General features: G+C 51.1%; 1 protein-coding gene across 2 annotated transcripts; it reads right to left on the bottom strand.

Annotated features, from left to right (window-relative positions):
- Nucleotides 1-133: 133 nt before the first annotated feature.
- On the bottom strand, nucleotides 134-21,238 carry Mocs1 (molybdenum cofactor synthesis 1). Of its 2 annotated transcripts, none has more exons than XM_052191964.1 (11): nucleotides 21,036-21,238; nucleotides 16,289-16,415; nucleotides 14,269-14,436; nucleotides 9,996-10,160; nucleotides 7,760-7,821; nucleotides 7,364-7,475; nucleotides 7,054-7,166; nucleotides 6,572-6,682; nucleotides 3,922-4,042; nucleotides 3,354-3,401; nucleotides 134-1,482 (listed from the first exon to the last, which is right to left on the bottom strand). In XM_052191964.1, the coding sequence occupies exons 1-11, from the start codon at nucleotides 21,156-21,158 to the stop codon at nucleotides 722-724; spliced, it is 1,911 nt and encodes a 636-aa protein (XP_052047924.1). In that variant the 5' UTR covers nucleotides 21,159-21,238; the 3' UTR covers nucleotides 134-721. The 2 variants fall into 2 exon arrangements, with proteins under 2 accessions (XP_052047924.1, XP_052047925.1); XM_052191965.1 differs by having other exon boundaries at nucleotides 1,386-1,482; nucleotides 3,339-3,401; nucleotides 21,036-21,236.
- Between the last annotated feature and the right edge of the window lie 486 nt (nucleotides 21,239-21,724).

Consider the following 21,724-nt stretch of genomic DNA (forward strand, 5'->3'; position numbering starts at 1 on the left):
CCTATGGTCCTTCTCCAGCTCACCTTTTAGGGTGTGTCTTAGAATGTCGCTGATGGGTGCTTGTGAAGTGCTCATGTGGTGACTGTGAGCCCTTTGGTGCCTTCTTGACAGACAAGAGTCCTCAATCCTCATCTCCAAAGTTGGCATCGTGGCTTTATTTGTGCGCTGTGAGGGCAAAGGTCACCTTCAACCCTTCTTTCCATGATACATGCCAGAGTACAGAGGTGTGGGCAGAGCACAGTGAGCAGAACCAGGTGTGGGTAGACACTGGCACAGGTCCTTAGGGCTGCAGTCCGTCGGTGTGCATCTCGTCAAAGGACAGGGCCGGAGGCGGGTGAGGTGGTCTGGGATACATTCTTTAGGGAGCCTGTGCTTTTCCTTCCTCAAAGGGGGTTCCTCTCCTTAGTGAGCCCTTGTTCTCTCCCAGGGAAGAGAAGAGAGGACCCGAAATGAGAAGGGCTGCCTAAAGCTGTCTGTCTGAAACAACCTGAGCAATATGGTGTGTGTGTGTGTGTGTGTGTGTGTGTGTGTGTGTGTTGTGTATCCAGTATCCAAGCTCCCATTGCCAGGGTCCTGGAAGGTGTCAAGGTCTCAGGTGTCTTCTGTTGACGACACCTCATAAGTTAGTGGTAAAGAGACAGGGCAATCCTAGGTCTAATTACTAGATTTGGAGGAATGTGACATCTTTCCCTCGGGAGACATGACTGGAGAGCGAGACACTCTAGGCCCGATGGAAGTCCCCCCGCTGCCCTCCAGTCTTGCTGATGAGCTTTACCTCTGTCACTACAATGTCCCTGCTGACCGCCTTGCACATGTCATACACTGTAAGGGCAGCCAGGGCAGCCGAGGTCAGCGCCTCCATCTCTACCCCGGTGGGGCCCCGGGCCCGGCAGGAAGCCTGGATCAGCACAGCATGGCGTGTGCTGTCCAGTTCCAGCTGGACATGCACGTGGCTCAGGGCCACATGGTGGCAGAGGGGGATCAACTGACTGGTTAGCTTGGCTGCCTGGACTCCAGCCAGCTGGGCCACCACCAAAGCATCGCCCTTCTTCAGTTGGTTCTGCTGGACAAGTTTGAAAGCCACGGGTCCAAGAAGAACCGTGGCAGAGGCCACAGCCACCCGCTCGGTCTCTGGCTTCCCACCCACGTCTACCATAGTTGCCCGCCCTGCTGAATCCACATGGCTTAGCTGATTGGAGGTGGGCCCTGGACCTGAGGGGGCATCAGGGGCCTGGGATCCTGTGTTAAGGCACTTTGAGTGAGCGTCAGGGTCTGCGTAGGAACTGTAGTATCTCTGAGGGGAGCCAGACCGCAGGCACTGCTGAGACAGAGGAAGGGCCATGGAAATACAGTGTCTCTTCCACAAAGTTGCCATCTGGTCAGAAAGACACTGTCTGGCACTTAGATTCTGAACACGGAGGGGATTCCAGGAGAAAGTGCTCCAGCTAGCTGGTGGGGAGTCTTGAAGCATCAAAAGTATCCCTGAAAAGCAGGAAGGAAAGAGAAAAGGGACTAAGCCCCCAGAGCAGTCCCTTCCTCCCGTCTCCTCCCCCTCCTGTCCCATCACGAGTTCTCATTCACACTGGGGGAAAAGGAAGAACAAAGGCAGACAGAGAAGGAACCACAGAAGCTGCCCGGTTTCAGTTCATGCTCCTCAGCAGGGGTAGATAGAGCAAGATCACTTCCGGTTCCCTGTGCTTCTGAACTTTGTCCCACAGCCTTCCTGTGACATACCTAAGGCCTGAACGATCAGACAACTTTTGGTAGCCACTCATTTCCCTAAACCAGCTAAGTCTCACCCTGGATCACACAGCACAGATATTTTCACCTTGATTCTTCTGATGGGGAAGGAACAACAATTGTGTCATTGACAGGTAGGACACCAAGCACACAGTTCATCTAATTAAACCATGCCAGTCCCTACAAGGACATCAAGTCAGATTGGTTCCCATGTCCAGGTAACTTTGGAGATGCTTCAGACTGCTATTTCCCAAAGAACAGACAGAAAAGTGATGTCCACACCATGATCAGCAGCACACAGGAGTGGATACTTCCACCATGGCCCTACCAACACAGGAGCAATGGGTTCTCTTAGCGCACAGGCTCATGGGGGTCAGAGAGGCCCTGACCCAGGCAACTCTTGTTTTATGAAAACCATGCCAGTCTAGTCCTTCCACAAGTTTCAGTTAAGAGAGTCCAAATGAGGTAATGACCTCCCTAATGTCTCCTTTTCTGGCATGCTCTGAGCATCACCCTTGTCTGTCAGACATTAAGGTGTTCCCATTCCTGGCTGTGAAGACACATAGCCTAGACTAAGACCTGGTGCTGGGGAAATAACGGGGAAGGGAAATGACCAAGATGGCTTCTGAGGGGAATGCTACTTTGTCACCTGTCTTTTCTGCTCTGGGTGGCTGCTGTGCTGAGGTGCACATCGGGCTATCTCTGGCTGAGGTGCACATTGGGCTATCTCTGGCTATCTACTTTGTGCTGAGGTGCACATCGGGCTATCTCTGGCTGAGGTGCACATTGGGCTATCTCTGGCTATCTACTTTGTGCTGAGGTGCACATCGGGCTATCTCTGGCTATCTGCTTTGTTCTGGGCCTCTGGGCTACTGGGGATACTTTGCTCCAAGCTTTAGAGGAAGGAACCACTCCCTTCCAGTTTGTCTAGTGCTTTTTCTATCCCAGTGTTCTCATTCAGAAAGGTGGGTGGGTGTGACCTAGGGGGTCAGGCTCATCTGGGGCCATCTGGCACTGAGCAGAACAGCAGTGGCCTTCCTAGATCCTCAGGGACCAACTCAGTTCCCCAGGATAGGACACCACCCAGAGCTTCATGAAATGGTGTCTTCACTTGAAGATTCATCCTATACTTGAGATGTACCCTGTGCATACAGTCTCTGGAGCTAAGGAACTGGCAAATTCAAATCCTGTATGTTCAGAGAGCTGCCTCAGCTTATGCCTGCTTGAGACAACTGCGGGGCCACACACATGCACAGGCATTCCACATGGCAGAGAAGGGACACCTGTGCCTGTGGGGAGATTCCAGAGCTGAGGAGCTCTCCATTTGAACTAGGAGCTCCACTCTCTGAGAAGAGCTACTCGGTGAGCATCAGGTCTGGAGAAGCCCCTGCCCTGACTTCCAGACAGGGATTCTGCCATCCTGTAGTCTAAAGACAAGGGGCAGGAAATAGCAGACATGGCAAGTATTGGAAAAGATGAAGGACGAGATTTAAAAAGAAATGAAGACTATTGAAGGGCAGAGCAGGGATTGCCTCACAGAGGGGACCCAACCCCACCATGCAGGAGCCCCCAAATGACAAGGGTGAGTAGTTACGTACTGATAGGTCACCCACCAATGAGGACCATGGGCCGGTTCTTCATCTGGGCGATATTGAACATGCCTGGCATTAGGGAGCAATGGGCGGGAGGGAAGCAAGGGAGGAGAGACATGAGTGAAAGGCTCGGACGCATGAATGCGCCCGAAGAGTCCTGTGTACAGCCGCCGGCGTCCTGCCAAAGCCCTCATGCCCATCGCCACAAGGCCACCTAGTCTGGAAATGCCCAGGGACCCGTATTCCCTCCTCTCCCGAAGACAATGCACGGGAATCCAGGGAGCCAGTGGTATCCCTCAGCATGATAAAATAGTCCTGGAGAATTCAGGGATTCCCTGTGCTGCCAATGCTATGTCAGTTTCCTCAAAGAAGAGCCATCACCATCACGCCCTAAGTCCAAAGTTCCAACGGAACTGGACAGCGGCCAGACCTACACTTAGTGCAGGCAGCCTTGGTCCAGGCTTGCTCTATCCTTCTATGCCCCCTCCCTCAACCTCAAGCTCCCTCCCGCTCCCCCCCCTCCCCCCCCCTCCACCCTTCCTTCAAACTTTCCTCCCACGGGCCCCGCCCACTCCTGTCCAGCCCTTACCTGCGTGCTGCCGCTTCTTCCTCCCCACTGCTGCCCCAATGATTCTCAGCAGCTCCTCCTCAGAGGCCCCCACCCGCAGGTGGTCTCGCAGTGACACCTCAGAATTCCCGAAGAGGCAGACCTGTTGTGGATGAGAACATGCCGCCTCATCCCAGAGCCTCTGCCTCCAGCTCCGAAGCTGCTAGCTGACCGGCTGTGCTCATGCCCGCCACAGCAGGGTCGCACTTGAGGCAGGACCCAGGGCCATGAGGGACAGAAGAGACTGCATGGAGGAGCCAGAGAGAGGTTAGACAAGCAAGAGGCAAAATCATATTCCTTTAAGACTGTACAGTGTTTGTTGAGAATTTCAAAGATACAGAGGGAGAACATAAGAAGCCAACACTGCCGTCATCCTGAGATATCTGACAGGGAAGGTAGCAGTACGAGAGCGGACCCCAACCAAGAGACCCTGGAGGTGGTACACTCATCTAGTTTCCCATCAGCTTCTCCTGGTCCCTTCCGGTATGGACACGAATGCCTGTGGCTGCCCCTGACTTGGTCAGCTGAGTGCTGCTGGAGATGACAGCTTTGGGGTTTTTGTTTATTTCTGAGACAGAGACTCATTCTTAAGCTCCAGCTTTGTAGTCCAAGATGGCCTGGACCTGACAGTGACCCTCCTCCACCTGACTCCCAAGTGCTGGGATTACAGGCGTGAGCCATCACACCTGACCAGAGATGACATCCTGTGGCCCCTCAGTCTTGACAGTCATGGTGATAGGGATGGAAACAGTGATGGGGCTGTGGTAGCTTAGAAAACCAACACCCACTCTGCCACAGAGCCTTCTCAGCACACAGCTGAGACACAGAAGAATGTTTGAAGAGACATGGAGGGCAGAGCTCTGGAGAAGTCAGGGCTTTCAGATAGAAGGTTCGGTTTCTTCAGCATCCTGGGCACGCCCCCTCCTACACCTACACCGCAGGACCCCATTCCTCTCTGCCCTCCACTGACAATATTAGGGTGAGTTCTCAGTAGACTTCTCCTGTGGGCTTCCTGTGCTGCCTTCTGCCTAGGTGATCAGGAGGGAGGAAGAGAAGGCCCTGGCTTCCCCCCAACCCGTTCCCTCTTCTGTGGCAGCAGCTGCTCCTCTCCACAGTTAAAGCCCCAGCCCTCTTTCCTCAAGGCTGCAGCCTCACTGGAGCCCAGTGACATTGCTTTCTCCGTCTCCCACCGCAGTGGAGCCAGCTGTTGGGCATCAGAAGCCTTCAACGGTCCTTAACCGAAACTCTCACTCTAAATAAACTTCCTGTTCTCTCTAGAGACCTGTCTTACATTCCCACAGTGACTTCGATGGAGAAGCCACCTGCGTTCCCAGGCATGTCTGGCTCCAGCCCAGGAAGGTCTCCATCTTCACCAGCCCAGGGTATAGTTCCTTCTGTATTCAGATGGGCCGACCCCAAATCTGCAGCTCCAACCACAATCATCAAGAGACCCCAGGTCAGCACCTACCTGACAGCCCCCTCTACACACACCACCAAGCTCTTTTTATGCCCCACGTGTTTCTTTATGTACATGTGTGTCTATGTTTCCTATATATAGGTACATGTGCGTGCATACATGTGTGTGTAAATACATATATGGAGGACAAAGGTCAACATCAGGTATCTTCCTTAACCACCTTGCACCCTGGTTTTTAAGATGGGGTCTCTCACTGACCTGGATTTCGCTAACTCAGCCAGACTGGCCCAGCCAGTGAGCTTCGGAGATTTTTGTCTCCACTTTCTCGACACTGGCATTGCAAGCAGGCAGCCATGCTCGGCTTTCTGCATGGGAGTTGGAGGTCCAAGCTTGGGTCCCCATGATTGCACAGAGCCATCTCCCCAGCACGACCTCACATCGTCACCCTCACACACCTATGTGTCCTCATCGTTGTTCAATGGCCTTTTACTGAGTTTAAGTTCAAATCCAGTGAAGATGAGACCATGTCTCCCTCTCGTCAGAGCCTTCACTTTGCTCCCTGCAGTAGAAATCGTTCTGAATCACAGCTCTCAACAGTGTGCACCCCCAGATCTGATTTCAAGCAGTGTGAGTCCAGATCCCAGCCTTCCCTCAAGGCTTCTGAGGTCCTCAAGGCCCATCATCCTCACTGCCAGCACTGACACACACACACACACACACACACACACACACACACACACGGGACAAAGGCCACTGTGCTTGTGCCCGCCACCTCTTTGAATCTGGCAATGAGTTCTTACAGCCTTAAGGAAATGACCCTTTCCACCTGCTCAGACACAATGCACGGCAACTAGCCAAATATCGGGTGCTGGTTTCAGAGACGAGCCCCTGGCTTGGAGGAAGAGGCTAACCATGCTGACACAATGGCTAACAATTGTTCTGGACTCCATCTGCCAGCACTGAGTGCTGGGGACAACTCCTAAGACCAAAGAATGAAGGACTGAAGAAACAAGGAACACACACACACACACACACACACACACACACACACACGCACACATGCACGCACGTGCACACATACACACCAGATTCATTCTGGTCACTCCCAAGTTTCCCTGCTCTGACCACTGACCGCCCCCTCTAATCAGAGAGCTCGGGTGGAATGTGAGAGGACTGGGTAGCGAGGAGTCCTTGGGGTGGGAGGGCGGGGCTCACCTTGAGGTTCCCATCAGCCGTGATGCGCAGCCGGTTGCAGGTCCCACAGAAGTGCTCTGACATGGATGTGATGAAGCTGATCTGACCCTGGAAGCCGGGGATCTTAAAGGCCTAGGGGGAGAAGGTCAGTGGGAGGGGTGAGGGTAGGCTATACCTCACTCCCAACATCCCCTTGGCTGATGTGAGGACCCCACTCTGCAGCTCTCTTTAGTGTGGTGGGTGACTCATGAGCCCCTGCCTTTGCCTGGCTTGCTCTGGAGAAAAGTTGCTATGGATACAGGTATCTGTGGACGCAGGCCTAAAGAAGCCCGTGCGGAGGAGAGGGGCAGGATTTGCCTGCAGAAACCTGGCCTCTGGCATTGCTTGGCCTTACCCATCTACATCTAGGCTGCTCTTTTAAGCACCTCCTCCACAGCTACACTCTGAAATCATAGCAGCACCCCACCCACTCTGACGACAGGAGGACCCTCCTGCTCCCCAACCTTGGCAGTGCTAGAATCCTCCTCCGGCAGCTTCTCCAGCCCGGGCCACCGCTGTCGAATGGTGTCCAGCATCTCCTTGTAGCTAACCATCTTCTTGAAGTTCCACTTGTTGCCTGTATTTAGTTGCAGGTGGCAGGGGAAGCTTTTGAACCAGAGATGAAGGGGACCCTGCCCAAGGATCAAATCACATCCAGACTTGACTCCAGAATGTTCCACACCATCCCTCCCAGCACCTCAGGTATTAGCAATACCTGGGACAGCCCTGAGGCCCAGCCACCTGTCGCTCCCCACCAAAGCCCTTGTCACTCACCATCAAACGGCATGTACTCAATGAAGCGCACGTCCAAGGGAAGGCCTTCCGTCAGGGCCGCGAAGTCCAGAAGCTCGTCTTCATTCAGGCCCCGCATCACCACACAGTTCACCTGGCCAAGGACAACTGCGTAGTGAGAGCCATCTGCAGCGCCTTCCTGAGGATGCGCTCAGGGGCGGGGCACCTGGTCGGGATGCAGCCCTGGGCTCTTGACACCCAGGACTCCCTCAGCTGGGGTAGTCCACAGAGACCACTGCTTTTCTCTACACCCAACCGCAGACAAGGGGCTAGATGTAACTTGGCAGGAAGTAGAGGGAGGTACGTGTCCATTGGCCACGTGTCACAGACCCAAGGTCAGGAAGGGAGGCAGGAGTCAGCAGAGTGGCAGGCCCTCACCTTCACAGGCTTGTAACCCAGCTCGATGGCCTTGTGGATACCCTCCATAACTTTGTGGAAGCCTGCGGGGAGAGAGAGAAGCAAAGACTTAGGGACCCCTTCTCCAGGGAACGGCCAGAGCCCTACGGAACAAGCTTTCTCTCACGAGCCAGACAGCCAGGTCTCAGGCCACACAAGCCAAGAGGCAGCTCCCGGACTCCAGGGGGACATATGACAGGAACCTTGTTTTTACTAAATTCACCTTCACAGGATAGCAATGCGATTTAAATTTTTATTAACATTTATTTTTGCAGGTATGGAGGCATGTGTGCCCGTTCATGTATTTGTGGGGTATATGTGTACACAAGTGGCAGGTGTCGCTCGGCAAAGCTGTCTCCCTCAACTTGTTCTCTCTCTCTCTCTCTCTCTCTCTCTCTCTCTCTCTCTCTCTCTCTCTCTGTATATGGCTGTTTGGCCTCCATTTTTGTCTGTGTGTCACATGTCCCTGGTGCTCATGAAGGTCAAATGAGGGCACTGGGTCCTTGGAATTACAATTACTTTATTCACTATATCACCAGACCCATGAGAGGGTTTATCTTGTGGGACAGAGAAATGGCTGTTTTCTCAGGGTTACAGCTGTTCAAATGGGGTTCACAGGTCAAGCTCTCAATAATTAATAATTACAAATGTTATCTGTAAAACACACTCCTGGCTCCAAGGCCTGGATGTGGCCTGTAGGCCACAGTTAGCTGACCCATGATCTGGCTATCTGCCCAGTCTGCATGGGGAAACTGAGGCCTTGCTGCAGTCTTCACACACCACCTTGTGTGATGTAGGCACCTTTCAACAGCTCTTCCCTCAGAGGCAGAGAAGGCCAGAGCACAAAGGGGAGGCCTGAGACCCTGATGTCAGCTCTGTCCCCGGGGTGGAGGTGGGGATGGTGGTGGGTGGGGATGGTGGTGGGTGGGGATGGTGGTGGGTGGGCGTGGCTCGTACTAAGGAAGGAGAGAGTGAAGCAGAGACAGGGCTGTCAAAACACTTCCACTCCCCACTTCCCAGCCCTCAAGCTCTCTGTTCAGAGCCCCCTCAGAGGAAATGCCCTTCCTCCAAGCCCTCTGTGCCCCAGGCCAGCAGACTCCTGTCTTCACACACTCTGTCTTGCATGAGGTAGGAACCTTCCTCACTCTTAGCTTTCTCCCTCCCCATGGCAATCCAACGGACACCGAGACATCAGCAAAGACCGTTCTATACGTTTTATGTCTGTTCGAGCATCCTGCAGGATTCGTACACAGCATGAGAGCCTAAGTTTGATCTCCGGGATGTGTTAAAAGCTGGGCGTGATGACACGTTTGTAATCCCAACCATGGCAGGTGGAGAGGCAAAGTCAGGGCTCGCTGGCCAACCAGCCTCGTCTCTCCCTCTGTAGCCCAGATCCCAGCAAGAGCCTCTGTCTCAGAAAATTCCTGATGGACAACTCATGAGGAGTAACAGCCGAGGTTGCCCTTTGACCTCCACCTGCACAGGTACCCGCAAATGCATAAATAATAACACGTCCCCCAAAATAAAATATAAATATACAAATTCATAAAAACTCTGTTCCTTTAGTACACTTTGAGTTTTGCCAGGGTGGATACTGTAGACCTCTCCAGAGGAAGGAGCCCAGCCAGAGCTGAGTGAGCTTCCGGAAGGGTAAAAGCAGGAAGCTGAGCCCCGGGGCAGGGAAGGACCGAGCAGCGGGTCGGCTGGAACTGACCCTGCTCAGAAGAAGAGGGTGGGCAGTCGCCTTTCCCAGCCCTGGGACCTTCCAGAGCCCTCTGTGAGGGACAGTCCACACCCCAAAATTCAAAGAGTAGAGTGCCCACGGTTAAGAGAAGTCAGACTCCTACCTAAGGGACCAGAGCACCAGGCTGGCTCTACCTGTCATCGCAGGGTTCCCAAAGCTACCACATGGGAGACATGTGTGAGAATATCTGAAGCAGGGTTAGTGAGAGGAAATGAGGCTTATGTCTGCATGGCACAGGAGCCCTGTGTACTCTGGGCCTGACACCTCAGGGCGATCATTTCCACATCAGCTGGCCCACCTGTCTCCAGACAAGCAATTTGGCATTGGTATGCATTCCTTACTGAGCACACATCCATAATCCAGATACCGGGAGAAAGTGATACTCCCCAGAATCACCCCCTCCCCCATCACAGAAACACAAGGAGCCCTGTCAGATCCCTGGGGAGAACCACACCTCAGCCTGCCTGCGGTCACCTTTTCTGCGGACGATGAACTCGAACTTGGCAGGAACCAGAGTGTCCAGGCTGATGTTAACAGCACTGAGCCCTGCCTGCTGAAGTGTGGGCAGCAGCCGGGCTAGGTTGATGCCGTTGGTGGTGACGCCGATGGTTCTCAGCCCTTCCAGCTGATGAAGTCTGGCTGTAGAGATAAGAGGGGTGCATTAGACTGTTTGCCCTGGGAGAAGGACAGGAAGGCAAAGCTCTCTCTCCAAACAGAGCGCAGAGAGTCGGTCTGCAGCCTCCTGCAAACCAGGCTGGACATGGTAACGAGAATGGAAATAAAAACCAGGATAACAGGAGAGGCTGGGAAGATGGCTCAGCTACTAAGAACACTTGTTTTTTCTTGCAGAAAAGCCAGATTTGGTTCCCAGTACCCTCGGAGCAGCTTACAAGCATCTGTAACTGTAGATCCAGGGGTGGGAGTTGGCGATGTGTGTGTGTGTGTGTGTGTGTGTGTGTGTGTGTGAAGTATTGTTTTGACCTCACCAGGAACCAGGCACATATGTAGTATACATACATATATATACACAGGCTGAACACTCTAAAATAAATAAATCAAAACAATGATGAAGATAACCAAGAGCTGAAGCGTTGGGTGCTTGCCCTGGGCTGTATGCTCTGCTAAGGAGGTTAGAGCTCAGTAAAGTCACAGAACAGGGATTGTTCCTCATTAAGTAGACAAGGAAGGAAAGAAGTTTCAACAGATTAAAGAAGCGTCTTAAATTCTAAAGTTGATAAGCACCATTGAGGGGCTGAAGACAGAAGGCCAGAGGTCGATGACAGGGGTCTGCCTCTATCACTCTCCACTTGGTTCTTCGAAAGAGGCCATGTCTCTGAACCTGGAGGTCACGCGTTTGGCTGGCCCGGCTGGCCAGCAAGCCCACAGATCGATCCTCCTCTCCCCGCCCCCACTCAGCACTGCTATAACATGAGCATCTACCACCGCACTTGTATTTTCACCTGGGTGATTATGTATGAACTCAGGACCTCATGCTCACACAGTAGGCATTTTTACTGACTAAGCCATCTCCCCAGCTCTCAGAGCAAAAGAAATCTTAAAGAACTACATGCAAGAGAATGGAGGAAAGAAAACCGTGAGGCTGGTATCACCCTATCTGGTCATTCAGATCCAATGATGTCCGGGAAAGACGCACAGTGAATTATGGTCTGACGGTCAGAGTCTCTGAAAGGCCTGTTGGTAAAGGATTGGTCCCAGGGGTGGTGCCATCGGGAGGCAGTGGAGCCCCATGACAAAAGGTGGAATCTAATGAGAGGTTCTTAGGCCATGGCTAGGGGAGGGAGTGGTTAAGAAAGGACTAGGGCTTCTCTCTCTAAATCCTGGCTCAAGACTGAGATACACAGTCCAGCCTTCACCACAGTCAGAATCTATGAAACCCACCAGACCCTGAGAATCCAAAGGAACCTTTTTCTCTATAAAATCAGTTGCTAAGGGCATTTCATTATAGAAATACAAAGTTAGTAATACAGTGTCAAATGTTCAGGGTGGCTACTTTCAATCAACGATCAGATTGCAGTCGGGTTTTTAAAAACAACTAGAACTATTTTTTCTATTATAAACAAGTTTTCTTTTACAATGTAGGTGTCCTAGTTAGGGCTACTGTTGCTGTGATGAAACACTATGACCAAAAGCCACTTGTATTGGCTTCCCAACTGTTGATTTTCCTCACAGTTCCATATGACAGTTGATCATCAAAAGCAATAAGAGCAGGAACTCAGTCAGGGCAGGAACCTGGATGCAGAGGCCATGGAAGGATGCTGCTTACTGCTTATTCATGGCTTGCTCAGCCTGCTTTCTTATAGAACCCAGGGCCACTGCTCTGGGATGGCCCTACCCACAATGCACTGGGCTCTCCTCCATCAATCACTAATAAAAATAATGCCCTACAGACTTGCCTATAGGTCAGTCTTATAGAGGCAATTCCTTGACTAGTGTTACCTCTTCCCAGAAGACCATAGCTTGTGTCAAGGTGATAAAAACAAACAAACAAACAAACAAACAACCCAAAACAAAAGCACAAGACAAAAACATACACACCAACCCCGATCAGCACAATGATACTTACAATAGATAAAAATAATAAGATTATTAACGTTATGAAAGAAAATTCTAGGATAAAGAGGCTTTACTTCTCAAGCAAACATCTGGCACCTGGGTGGGGTCAAAGGGCAGAAATGGCACAAGTTTCAAAGTCAGTGAACAGAAAGGAGTGATTCTCAGAGCACAGCACACTTCACTTCAAAAATATACACACTCATTCTTTATAAAACACTACATAGCAATCAACTAACGGGTTTTGCCAAGCTCATGTAAACTGGCTGAGCTTAATTATCAAGGCTGAACTTTAACCTGCCCAGAGAAATCCTGAAAAAACGATTAACCGTAAATGTAATCGCGTGAACATGGAAGGAGAAGTTGGATCAGAAGAAAAACAAGTGGCTCTCCCAAGAGAAAAAGAGGAAGAAAGTTGAGACCAAAGGGCAGTTTAAGCTGGGTGAAGGCACATGGAGTAGAGGTCAGAAGTTCAAGGTCATCCCAGGTTACATGGGAGTCTGAGGCCAACACGGGCTAAGGAAACTTTGTCTAAAACAAGAAAGTTACACCACACACGCACACACACACACATATGTACAAAATCATACATATATATACACATACATATATCTCTCTCTAAATCCTGGCTCAAGACTGAGATACACAGTCCAGCCTTCACCACAGTCAGAATCTATGAAACCCACCAGACCCTGAGAATCCAAAGGAACCTTTTTCTCTATAAAATCAGTTGCTAAGGGCATTTCATTATAGAAACACAAAGTTAGTAATACAGTGTCAAATGTTCGGGGTGGCTACTTTCAGATTGCAGTCGGGTTTTTAAAAACAACTAGAATTATTTTTTCTATTATAAACAAGTTTTCTTTTACAATGTAGGTGTCCTAGTTAGGGCTACTGTTGCTGTGATGAAACACTACGACCAAAAGCCACCTGTAGAGGAAAGGGTTGATATATACACGTGTGTGTATATATATGTGCATATCTCAAACTGACATTAGAATTCTCGAAAACAATGCTGGCCACAACGAGACAATTGTACAACATTCTTAACATATTTGTACATATTAAATTGTCAAAGAGATGGGGTAATACCCAGATGATAGAGATCGTAAAGAGAAAAAAGGTAATGGGAAGAACAAAGAATTAAACAAATAATGGGGTTTTCTCAGAAGTTTACCCGAGCTTCTGAGAAGTATTTTTTATGTAAGGGAAATTACACTGAATGCCAACAGGACCCACAAGGAAGAGCCCATTCAAGGTATATGTGTACTTTTTCAAAATTCAAGGAAACTGGATACAAAGGGAACACTAAGAACTTTGAGAGAAATGACAGATTACCTCAAAGAAGCAAGAACTGAACAAAGTGGGACCAAACTCCTCGGCATCGGCGGGACAACAAAACCACGAAGAGACAGATGTGGCACTGTCCTTCTTAACACTGCAGGAAAGATCCTCAAAATCAAATGTTGTGTGTCGGGTTTGGACAGACGGCTCAGTGACTGAGGGTGCATACCACTCTTCTGGAGGACTAGAGTTCAGTTCCCAGCACCCACAGCAGGCAGCTCACATCACTCATGACTCCAGCTCCAGGGGCTCTGATGCCCTCTTCTGGTCTTCTTGGGTAGAGCCTTTGTGTGCACAGGACCCCCACCCCCTATATACAGAATAAAAACCAACTTAAAACAAACAACCAGTGGCAGCCCATATTTAGTTCACAGTCTGCACCTTGCCAGGTCTGAGGGAAGAGGCTCTGGAAGGAACACTAGGAGGCGGAGTGGCCAAAGCCTTGCTGAGTTGACAAAATTTGAGCAGACAGAGGGGCCAGACAGAAGTCAAGTTATAAGCTCCGGTCATAGGGAATACTATGGACAGAGAGGAAGGACGGGGCAGAGAGGTGGCTAGCAGGAGCCTGGCCACAGGGCCTTGTGGTGAGGACTCTGAACTCAATGTCCTAACAAGCCACTGTGATTTGGCATCTAGTAGCTGAGATCTTGGAAGAGGTGAAGCTCTCCCTAGCCATCTTCCTTCACCAGAACAGTAAGTAGCAGCTCGCTTAGAGGGTGTTTCGGGGCTCAATGTCTGCATGAGTGACAGCTGTCAGAAGCAGTAGGCAGCAGTGGAGTCCTGCTGGATGAGACAGGAGATAGCAGAGCAGAGTCACATGTGTCCTACTCACCCACGATGTCCACCACATCTGGTCGGATGAGAGGCTCCCCACCAGTGAGGCGGATCTTGTCCACACCTTCCTTCACGAAGAGCCGGGAAAGAGTCAGGATCTCCTCTGTGGTCAGTAGGTCAGCTTTGGGGGTCAGGGGCACACCCTCCTCGGGCATGCAATACCGGCCTGAGAAAAGAAAAGGGGCAGGGGGTGAAGAGGTAGGAGACAGGTGTGGTAGGCAGGTGTCCTGCTCCTCGACAGACTAACAGTCATCCTGAACCCTATCTGGATGGTACAAAGTCACTCGGTATTTCTCATGTCCCTGTAATCTGGCCTTACATCCCTCTAGCAGGGAGCTGAGGGTTTGGGTTAAAGATGATAAATTAGGCCAAAGCGGAGCCTGGCTCAGAGCAGGGGAATGCCTGAGATATTGGCTGCTTTGTCTGAGGGCACCCACGCAGAGCAACCTAGAACGGCCAGGGCCTTGGCCTGTGTCTGACAGCACAGTCCATGCTCAGCCAGCCTAGCTGTGGCAACGCTGCCTCTCCTGAGCAAGCCATGACACGAAGAAAATGATCTGGTTTGCTGAAAGCCACTGTCCTGTTACTACAGCGTCCCCAGGTCCATCCTATGCACAGATTTGCATCAGCCTGAAAAACCTAGGGGCTCTTTGTCACTGAAGGAGCAGATTGGGATAAAGAGGTGAGCCACCACCGGGTAGGGGCACCATTTCCTACCATCACAATCTGCAGATGTCTTTAACAAGAGTCAGGCTGGATCTGAGAGATTCAAGGGCATGTCCACCTCTGTCCATGGGTGGGCCATCTGTGGCCCCAGAGAGCTAACAGCACAGCCCAACACAACATCACAAAGAAAACACAGTGAGGCATTTTGCAATTCTCTGTGTGCTCATGTGCATGTGTGGATGTATAGGTCAAAGGTCAACCTGGAGTCTCTTCCTCAGTCATTCCCCGTCTTATCTTTGGAGACAAGACCTTACTTGTGTCAGGTGTTTGCTGACTCAGCTGGGACAGTCAGCCAAAGAATGGGTCCATCTACCCACCTTCCTGGCACTGGGATTATAAGAGAGCAGTTCCATGCCCTGCCTTTTTTTCTTAAAACATGGATTCTGAAAACTGAAATCAGGGTCTCATACTCGCAAGTCAAGCATTTGTCAACCGAGCCACCTCCTGAACGCCTGCAACTGTGTGTGTGTGTGTGTGTGTGTGTGTGAGAGAGAGAGAGAGAGAGAGAGAGAGAGAGAGAGAGAGAGAGAGACTTTGTTTCTTTGGACCCCAGCTACCAGGTTCTCTGTGTGAAGTCTGAATGCATCAACATCTTGTAACAATATCAGAAGACTGGAAAGGCCCATTGGCGTCACAGTGTCAAATCGGCACACACACCTGGACTCTCAGGACCTAAGACATGGTGAGAACCAACAAGCACATGTGTGGGACATTTCCTTTGGGTAAACACTTACCAAATACACATGTGCTTACTTACTCAATACTTACGAAATATAGTGGGAGGGCAGGAGGTTGCAGAGAAGGAGGGAGCAGGTGAGGATAACAGGGAAGGAAGTGGAGCCACACTGCAAGGCCCCAGCAGTGGACACACCCCCCAGAACATCCCTGGGATGGCAGAGAGTTGGGCGCGGCTGGTGCTGGTCCAACAAGAGGACCAGGTACCTCACGGCCATGGCTCTATTTATTGCTCTTCTGCAATGCCCAGACCCTCTCCCCACCCCAACGCCCACACTCTTGACCAAGTCCTGGACTTGGGAAAGAGTCCTGAAGAGAGAGAATGACCCCAGACCTACTCTTTACCCTAAACCTGATCACAACTATTTCCAAATCTAATCTCAAGGAGACCCTAGCTTTCATCACCCGAAAGCTAACTTCAGCCCTGTGTAGCCACTACAGGCTGACCAGCCTGTGGTGAGGTGTGGTGAGTGGGACGGCAGGGCTGACTGGGAGTGATGGCAGATGTCACTTCAGCAGAGGGACAGTGACCCAGAGATGCCCAGGAAGAGACTCACATCGGAGGTTGCACTTCTCTGTGAGAGAGATCCGCAGGTAAGTGTGCTGCCGGCCAAAGGTGTCCGTGAGGAAGGCAGAGAAGGGAGCTGCGTGCTCCTGGAGGAACTGGAGCCTCATGGACAGCCCCTGCAATGACAGGGACAAGGAGCATGAACCCTTGCTATTGTCTCCGGGAGATTGGCAAAGTGGCCCGGGTGTGACGAACTGAGGTAGCCCAGAGATGAGTTAGCTCTCCCTTACTTCAAAGCACCTCCAGCCCTCCCAGTTATCCACAGTAACTGGTACTGTTCCTCTCTCTGACTGAAGGAAAGTTCTACCCACCAAGTCTGCAGACAACTTCTTGACAGGATTTAGCCTGAGCCAGGTGTATTCAAGCTGGAGGTGCGAGTGTGTGGGAATTCTAGAGTTTTCTTTATGCATTCCCTAGCCAGTGTCAAAAGGAAGGATTAGTCAGCCATTGTGTGGCCTGGGAGAAGATTGGCGTAGACTCTGCAAGCTGAGCTACCTGTGAGGCAGGTTTGGGGCAGAATGACACCTTCCTGTCCATCGACAGCTATAGGGAATCCAGCCTTGAGTGAGTCACTCTAGGGTCCAGTTCTTCATGGCCAAGAGGTGCTCCTCACCCTAATTAACATGTGGTTGTGCAAAGATGGGGGAGGAGCCAAAATAAATCCAGGAATTGGGAGTGAAAGGACCAAGAAACATGACTCGGCAGAAACCAGAGAGCAAGCCTGGCCAAGGAGTAATTAAGTGGTTGGCTATTATCCCAACCCACCAACACACACCCTTCCCTCCCAGCGAATACAGGAAGCCCCGCTCCTGTCTCTCTTCTCCTCCCTCATCTCATAACCAACTTCCACCCCACCCTACTTCCTACAGTATCCTGGAGGTGGGGGGACCCCCCTCCCAACCCATCCGAGGATGCTCACCAATGTATGTCAAACCACTGTGTAACCTATAGGCCTGTGGACAATCACTTCCAGGCTGGTCTCTGCCGAATGGCTTAACCCTGTACCAGGTTCTCAGAACTGGCATCAGATTTACCACAGAGCTTCCAGGACAGCCAGGGAGTCCCGCCAGCAAGAGTGACTTCCTCTGGGTGCCTGAACTCTGAAGTGTGCAGCCAGGGCTAAGGAAACTTTTAAGCCTGGAGAGCAGTCTTGGTTGGGTGCAGACTTTGAAGCAGGTAAGCCTGAATTACAAATCTGGTTCTAGCTATGGACCAAGCACCTGGATCCTTTTAAGTTCCAGGCATGCCCCTGCCTTTGGATGTTGCAACAGGATGTTGTCATCTACAAAGTTTATTTGCCCAAGAACCACACAACTGTTTTTGCAAATGAAACAACAACAAAAAACCCAAACAAACAAACAAAAAACTCCCACCCATCATTTTTAAGTTATGACTTTGTGTTGGGTCTCATTCAAAGCTATCTTCCAGTACAGATGGCTTGTAGGTAGCGTCTGAAGGATGAGGACATTCTAGAGAGACACTGTCTACCTGGACTTCTGAAAAGAAGTACCCCAGGGAACTGGCATTTCCCCCCACGAGTCTCAAGCTGAGAGAAGGAAAAGATGGTCATATTGAATAAAACTACATTTTTCTGCTTTTCACTATTAATTTGACTCATTTGGCTTCTTGAGGATGGCGGCCAAGCCTGGCTTGCTCCAGCTGGGCACGGGCTCTGACATGACATGCCTGCTTAGCTTGCTCTTCTGCTAAGTGGAAACAAGCCCATCTAATTCAACTGAAGGTCCCTTACAAGCAGTATCAGTAAGTGACCACCATCTGTGCTGGTTAACATCAAGGTGCCCGGATCTAGAACTGCCTAGGAGACAAGCCCCGCTTTAGGCACACAGGAGATTATCTAGATGAGATTAATGGAGGTGGGGACTAAAATGCCTGCTATGTAAGCATGCGGATATGAGTTCAATAACCAGAAGCCATGTTTAAAAAGCTAGGGAGAGAGGAACGGGCAGATCACTGGTGCTCGCTGGCCGGCTAGCCTAGCCAAACTGGCAAGCCCTGGTTACCAACAAAAGACCTTATCTCAGAAGCAAAGTGGATGGCACCTGACGCGTGACAGCGGAGATTGCCTTCTGGCTTTCAAAGACATGGGCACATGCACATACACATACCACACGCACACGCACACGCACACGCGCACACACACACACACACACCTCAAACTACTTAAGCACTGCTCCGAAGCTTTGTTAAATGCTCTCTCCCCAGTTCCTTGGGAGTCTTTGCATCTCTGGTTCCTGACCAGAATAGTCCACTCCCCTTAGACATGGATTTCAAGGAGCAAAAGAGGAAAGATCCTCCCGCTTCTCCCAGCCCCGTCCTCCCTACTCCCCCCAACACTGTCCTCCCTGCTCCCTCCAACACTGTCCTCCCTGCTCCCTCCAGCTCTGTCCTCCCCTGCTCTACCCAGCACCATCCTCCCTGCTTCCCCAGCACCATCCTCCCTACTCCCCCAACACTGTCCTCCCTGCTTTTCCCCCCAGCACCGTCCTCCCTACTCCCCCAACACTGTCCTCCCTGCTCCCTCCAGCTTTGTCCTCCCCTGCTCTACCTAGCACCATCCTCCCTACTCCCCCAACACTGTTCTCCCTGCTCCCTCCATCTCTGTCCTCCCCTGCTCCACCCAGCACCATCCTCCCTGCTCCCCACAGCACTGTCCTCCCCACTCCTTCCAGAATCGCTCCTGTGATTTTTCCTGCACCAGTTTCTGTCTTCAACATCCACTTGCCAGCTTTTGCTCTTTGCTAACTCTGAACATCTAGGTGATTTTGTCTTTGCCAGTCACCTAGAGCCCTTTAATGCCACCACAGACAGTGGGCTCAGACCTCAGCCCAGAACTCTTTTCTGCCTCCAGGAAGTCACAGTAGAGTTCCAGAGAAGGAAAACGTTTACCTGGGTTGAACTAAATCTGTTCAGGAAGCTGTCTGTCCTACCTCAGCAATGACGGCATTTCCCTTGGCGCTTGTGGAAGCTGTCCCCCGATCCTTAGATTGTCCCAAGGCCCCCTTTCCACTCTGCACAGCCGGCTCCCACCTAATTCACTTCTCTTTCACACCCACACCGTGACATGCAGAACGCCCAGTGAGAATCCCCTGTAGGGCTCTCCATCTCAGCCCACTAGAGCCCTATGAAGGGCAGCCAGAGGGTCTCTGTAGGAAAGGAAAGCAGGGTGAGGGTCCCAGATGTTCACACCTCTGCTCCTGCCCACTGGCAGATCTATGAAAGAGCTGAATACATAAGTTCACCTCACCTCTAAGACGCTCTTACAGATCCCATGTACAAGGTGAGCCGGTCTAAAGCCTCTTGGTTTATACACAGAAAGCAAGGGAAAGCGAGTGCAGAGATTAGAAGCTAGATAAAATTAGAGGTCAACAAACGATAAGATCCGCAGGTCTCCTTATGCCTTGCTCTGTCTACTGCTTCACCTAACTCATTAGATGTTCTTCAAGCAGCTAAAACACATTTGCTGGCTTGGCTGGCTGCATGCACTGAGAGAAACACCAGTGGAAATACTTAGAAAGGCCGAGGGAGCCCTAGCATCCAGGGACTTTCAATTGGTAGAAGACCCAAGTGAAATACTCAGAATGCAACCTCTGAGGCACCATTGACAGAGTGAGTGTTTGCCTGGGTAGGAGGGGCCCAACAGGACCTGAGGCGGGGTGCTAGCGCAGGTGTTGCACCTGCAGTATAAGGTCCTACTTTACTGCGCGAGAAGATACACTTGATTCATGTGAGGACAAGGGGCCATCAGCTAGTCACACTGCACAGGCCCCCTCACAAAAAGCGCAAAATCAATTCTGAGGAAGAAGGAACTTCTTTTTGCTAATATCATTTTTTAAGAGCTCTCACAGTGGCCTCGGCTATCCTAGCTTTTCTCACTCAAGTACAAAGTTCAAGGGTTTGGAAAGCCCTGTAACAAAAAGCCTGCTTTATCTGAGGATCCCAGAGAGGCAGGTCTGAGGAAGTGAACACTCTGGCATAAGCCTGCCTATGACTTGAGCAAGATGGGAGAGGCAAACATTGTGAAATTCAGAGTCCCAGGACCTCAAACTCAGTCCTGGAAGACAAAAGAGGATGGATGGAAACGAAATGGAACAGTTTCGCGTGTTTCCCTAACCATGTAGATAAAACAACAAACTTAAAACTTACTGTCACTGGAAACACTCAGAAGTGCAATAGAGGACCCTGCCCGGCACTAAGAAGACAGGCAGGAACTCCTTAACCGGGAGCTTGGTCTTGCTCTGTTCCTCATCGAATGAGGCCAATCCCTCCCAAGAGAAACAAGATAGGTCATGGAGTCCTGCCACTACAGTGACAACCGACTGTGCGTGGCACCTGGCTAACAATATTTTTAGTCCTTGTCAAAGAAGCACGTGTCCGCAGGACACCTAACTGCACTGACACCCTCCACTCGGGAGGTGAGGAATGTTTAATAGGTTAGGTGGAAGCAAGGGCTAGAACAGCTCACTGGAACCTAACTCTCACTCTCTGGTAGCCCCCTTTTTTCTGCTGCAGCACAGCTACCTGTTAGAAGGGGGGTGCAGGGGAAACTGAGGAATCCTTCCTGCTGCGTAGGAGTGAACTCAAGCAGCCCAGCAGTGAGTGCACAGGGTCCTCCCCAGAAGAAGTCTCCAGGACAGAGAGTGCATTCTGCACATTAGGGTGGCATGCTTGGATCGCTCTCCAGGTAGGTGTGTGCAGGCAGGCGGGGTGGGTCTTACCTCCCTGGTAGGTCTCGAGGATTCCCCGGGGCGAGGCTGAGTTACCGGAGCCCCCGAGCTGCAACCCCGGGCATTGGACCTCAGGAGCCGCCGCAGTATTCGGGCTGCAGGTCGCGCCGCCATGAAGTCAGAAAAGGAAGAACCGGGCCTGGAGTGGGCCTCCAGAGCACTCTAGCCCGGGACCTGGCACGGGGTCACAACGGAGGGGAGGGGCAGAGGGCGGCGCCCAAGCAGCCAATCAGTGAGGGTGCCTCTTCGCATGGCCCTCTGGAAGTTGTAGTCCACGCGTTCCGCTGACTTCCAGGAAGGAAGCATCTTCTTGTTCAGAAGTGCCAAGTCTGGGAGGGTTATGCTGTTTTCCTTCAGCTTTGGATTTAAGCTCTCTTTAGATGACATAAAAACTTTAGATTTAAAAGGATGTCATAAAAAGTTCTAGGCAAGCTATACTTATTTTTTCTTTTCGTTATAGAGGGGTGTTGAGACACCTACACAGTGTCTCAAGGGTGTAGCCCCAGTTTCCCTGGAACTCGCTTTGTAGACCAGGATGGCTTCAGATTTACAGATAGCCTCTGCATCGGCTTCCCAGGTGCTGGGATTACAGACGTTCAATTCTGACTCCAATGGAAAAAACTACTTTCCTTTTAAATCGTTAAATTATTTTTTAATGTGTGAGAGTTTGCCTGCGCACC

The sequence above is a fragment of the Apodemus sylvaticus genome, chromosome 9 (assembly GCF_947179515.1).
Source record: "Apodemus sylvaticus chromosome 9, mApoSyl1.1, whole genome shotgun sequence".
NCBI lineage: Eukaryota > Metazoa > Chordata > Mammalia > Rodentia > Muridae > Apodemus > Apodemus sylvaticus.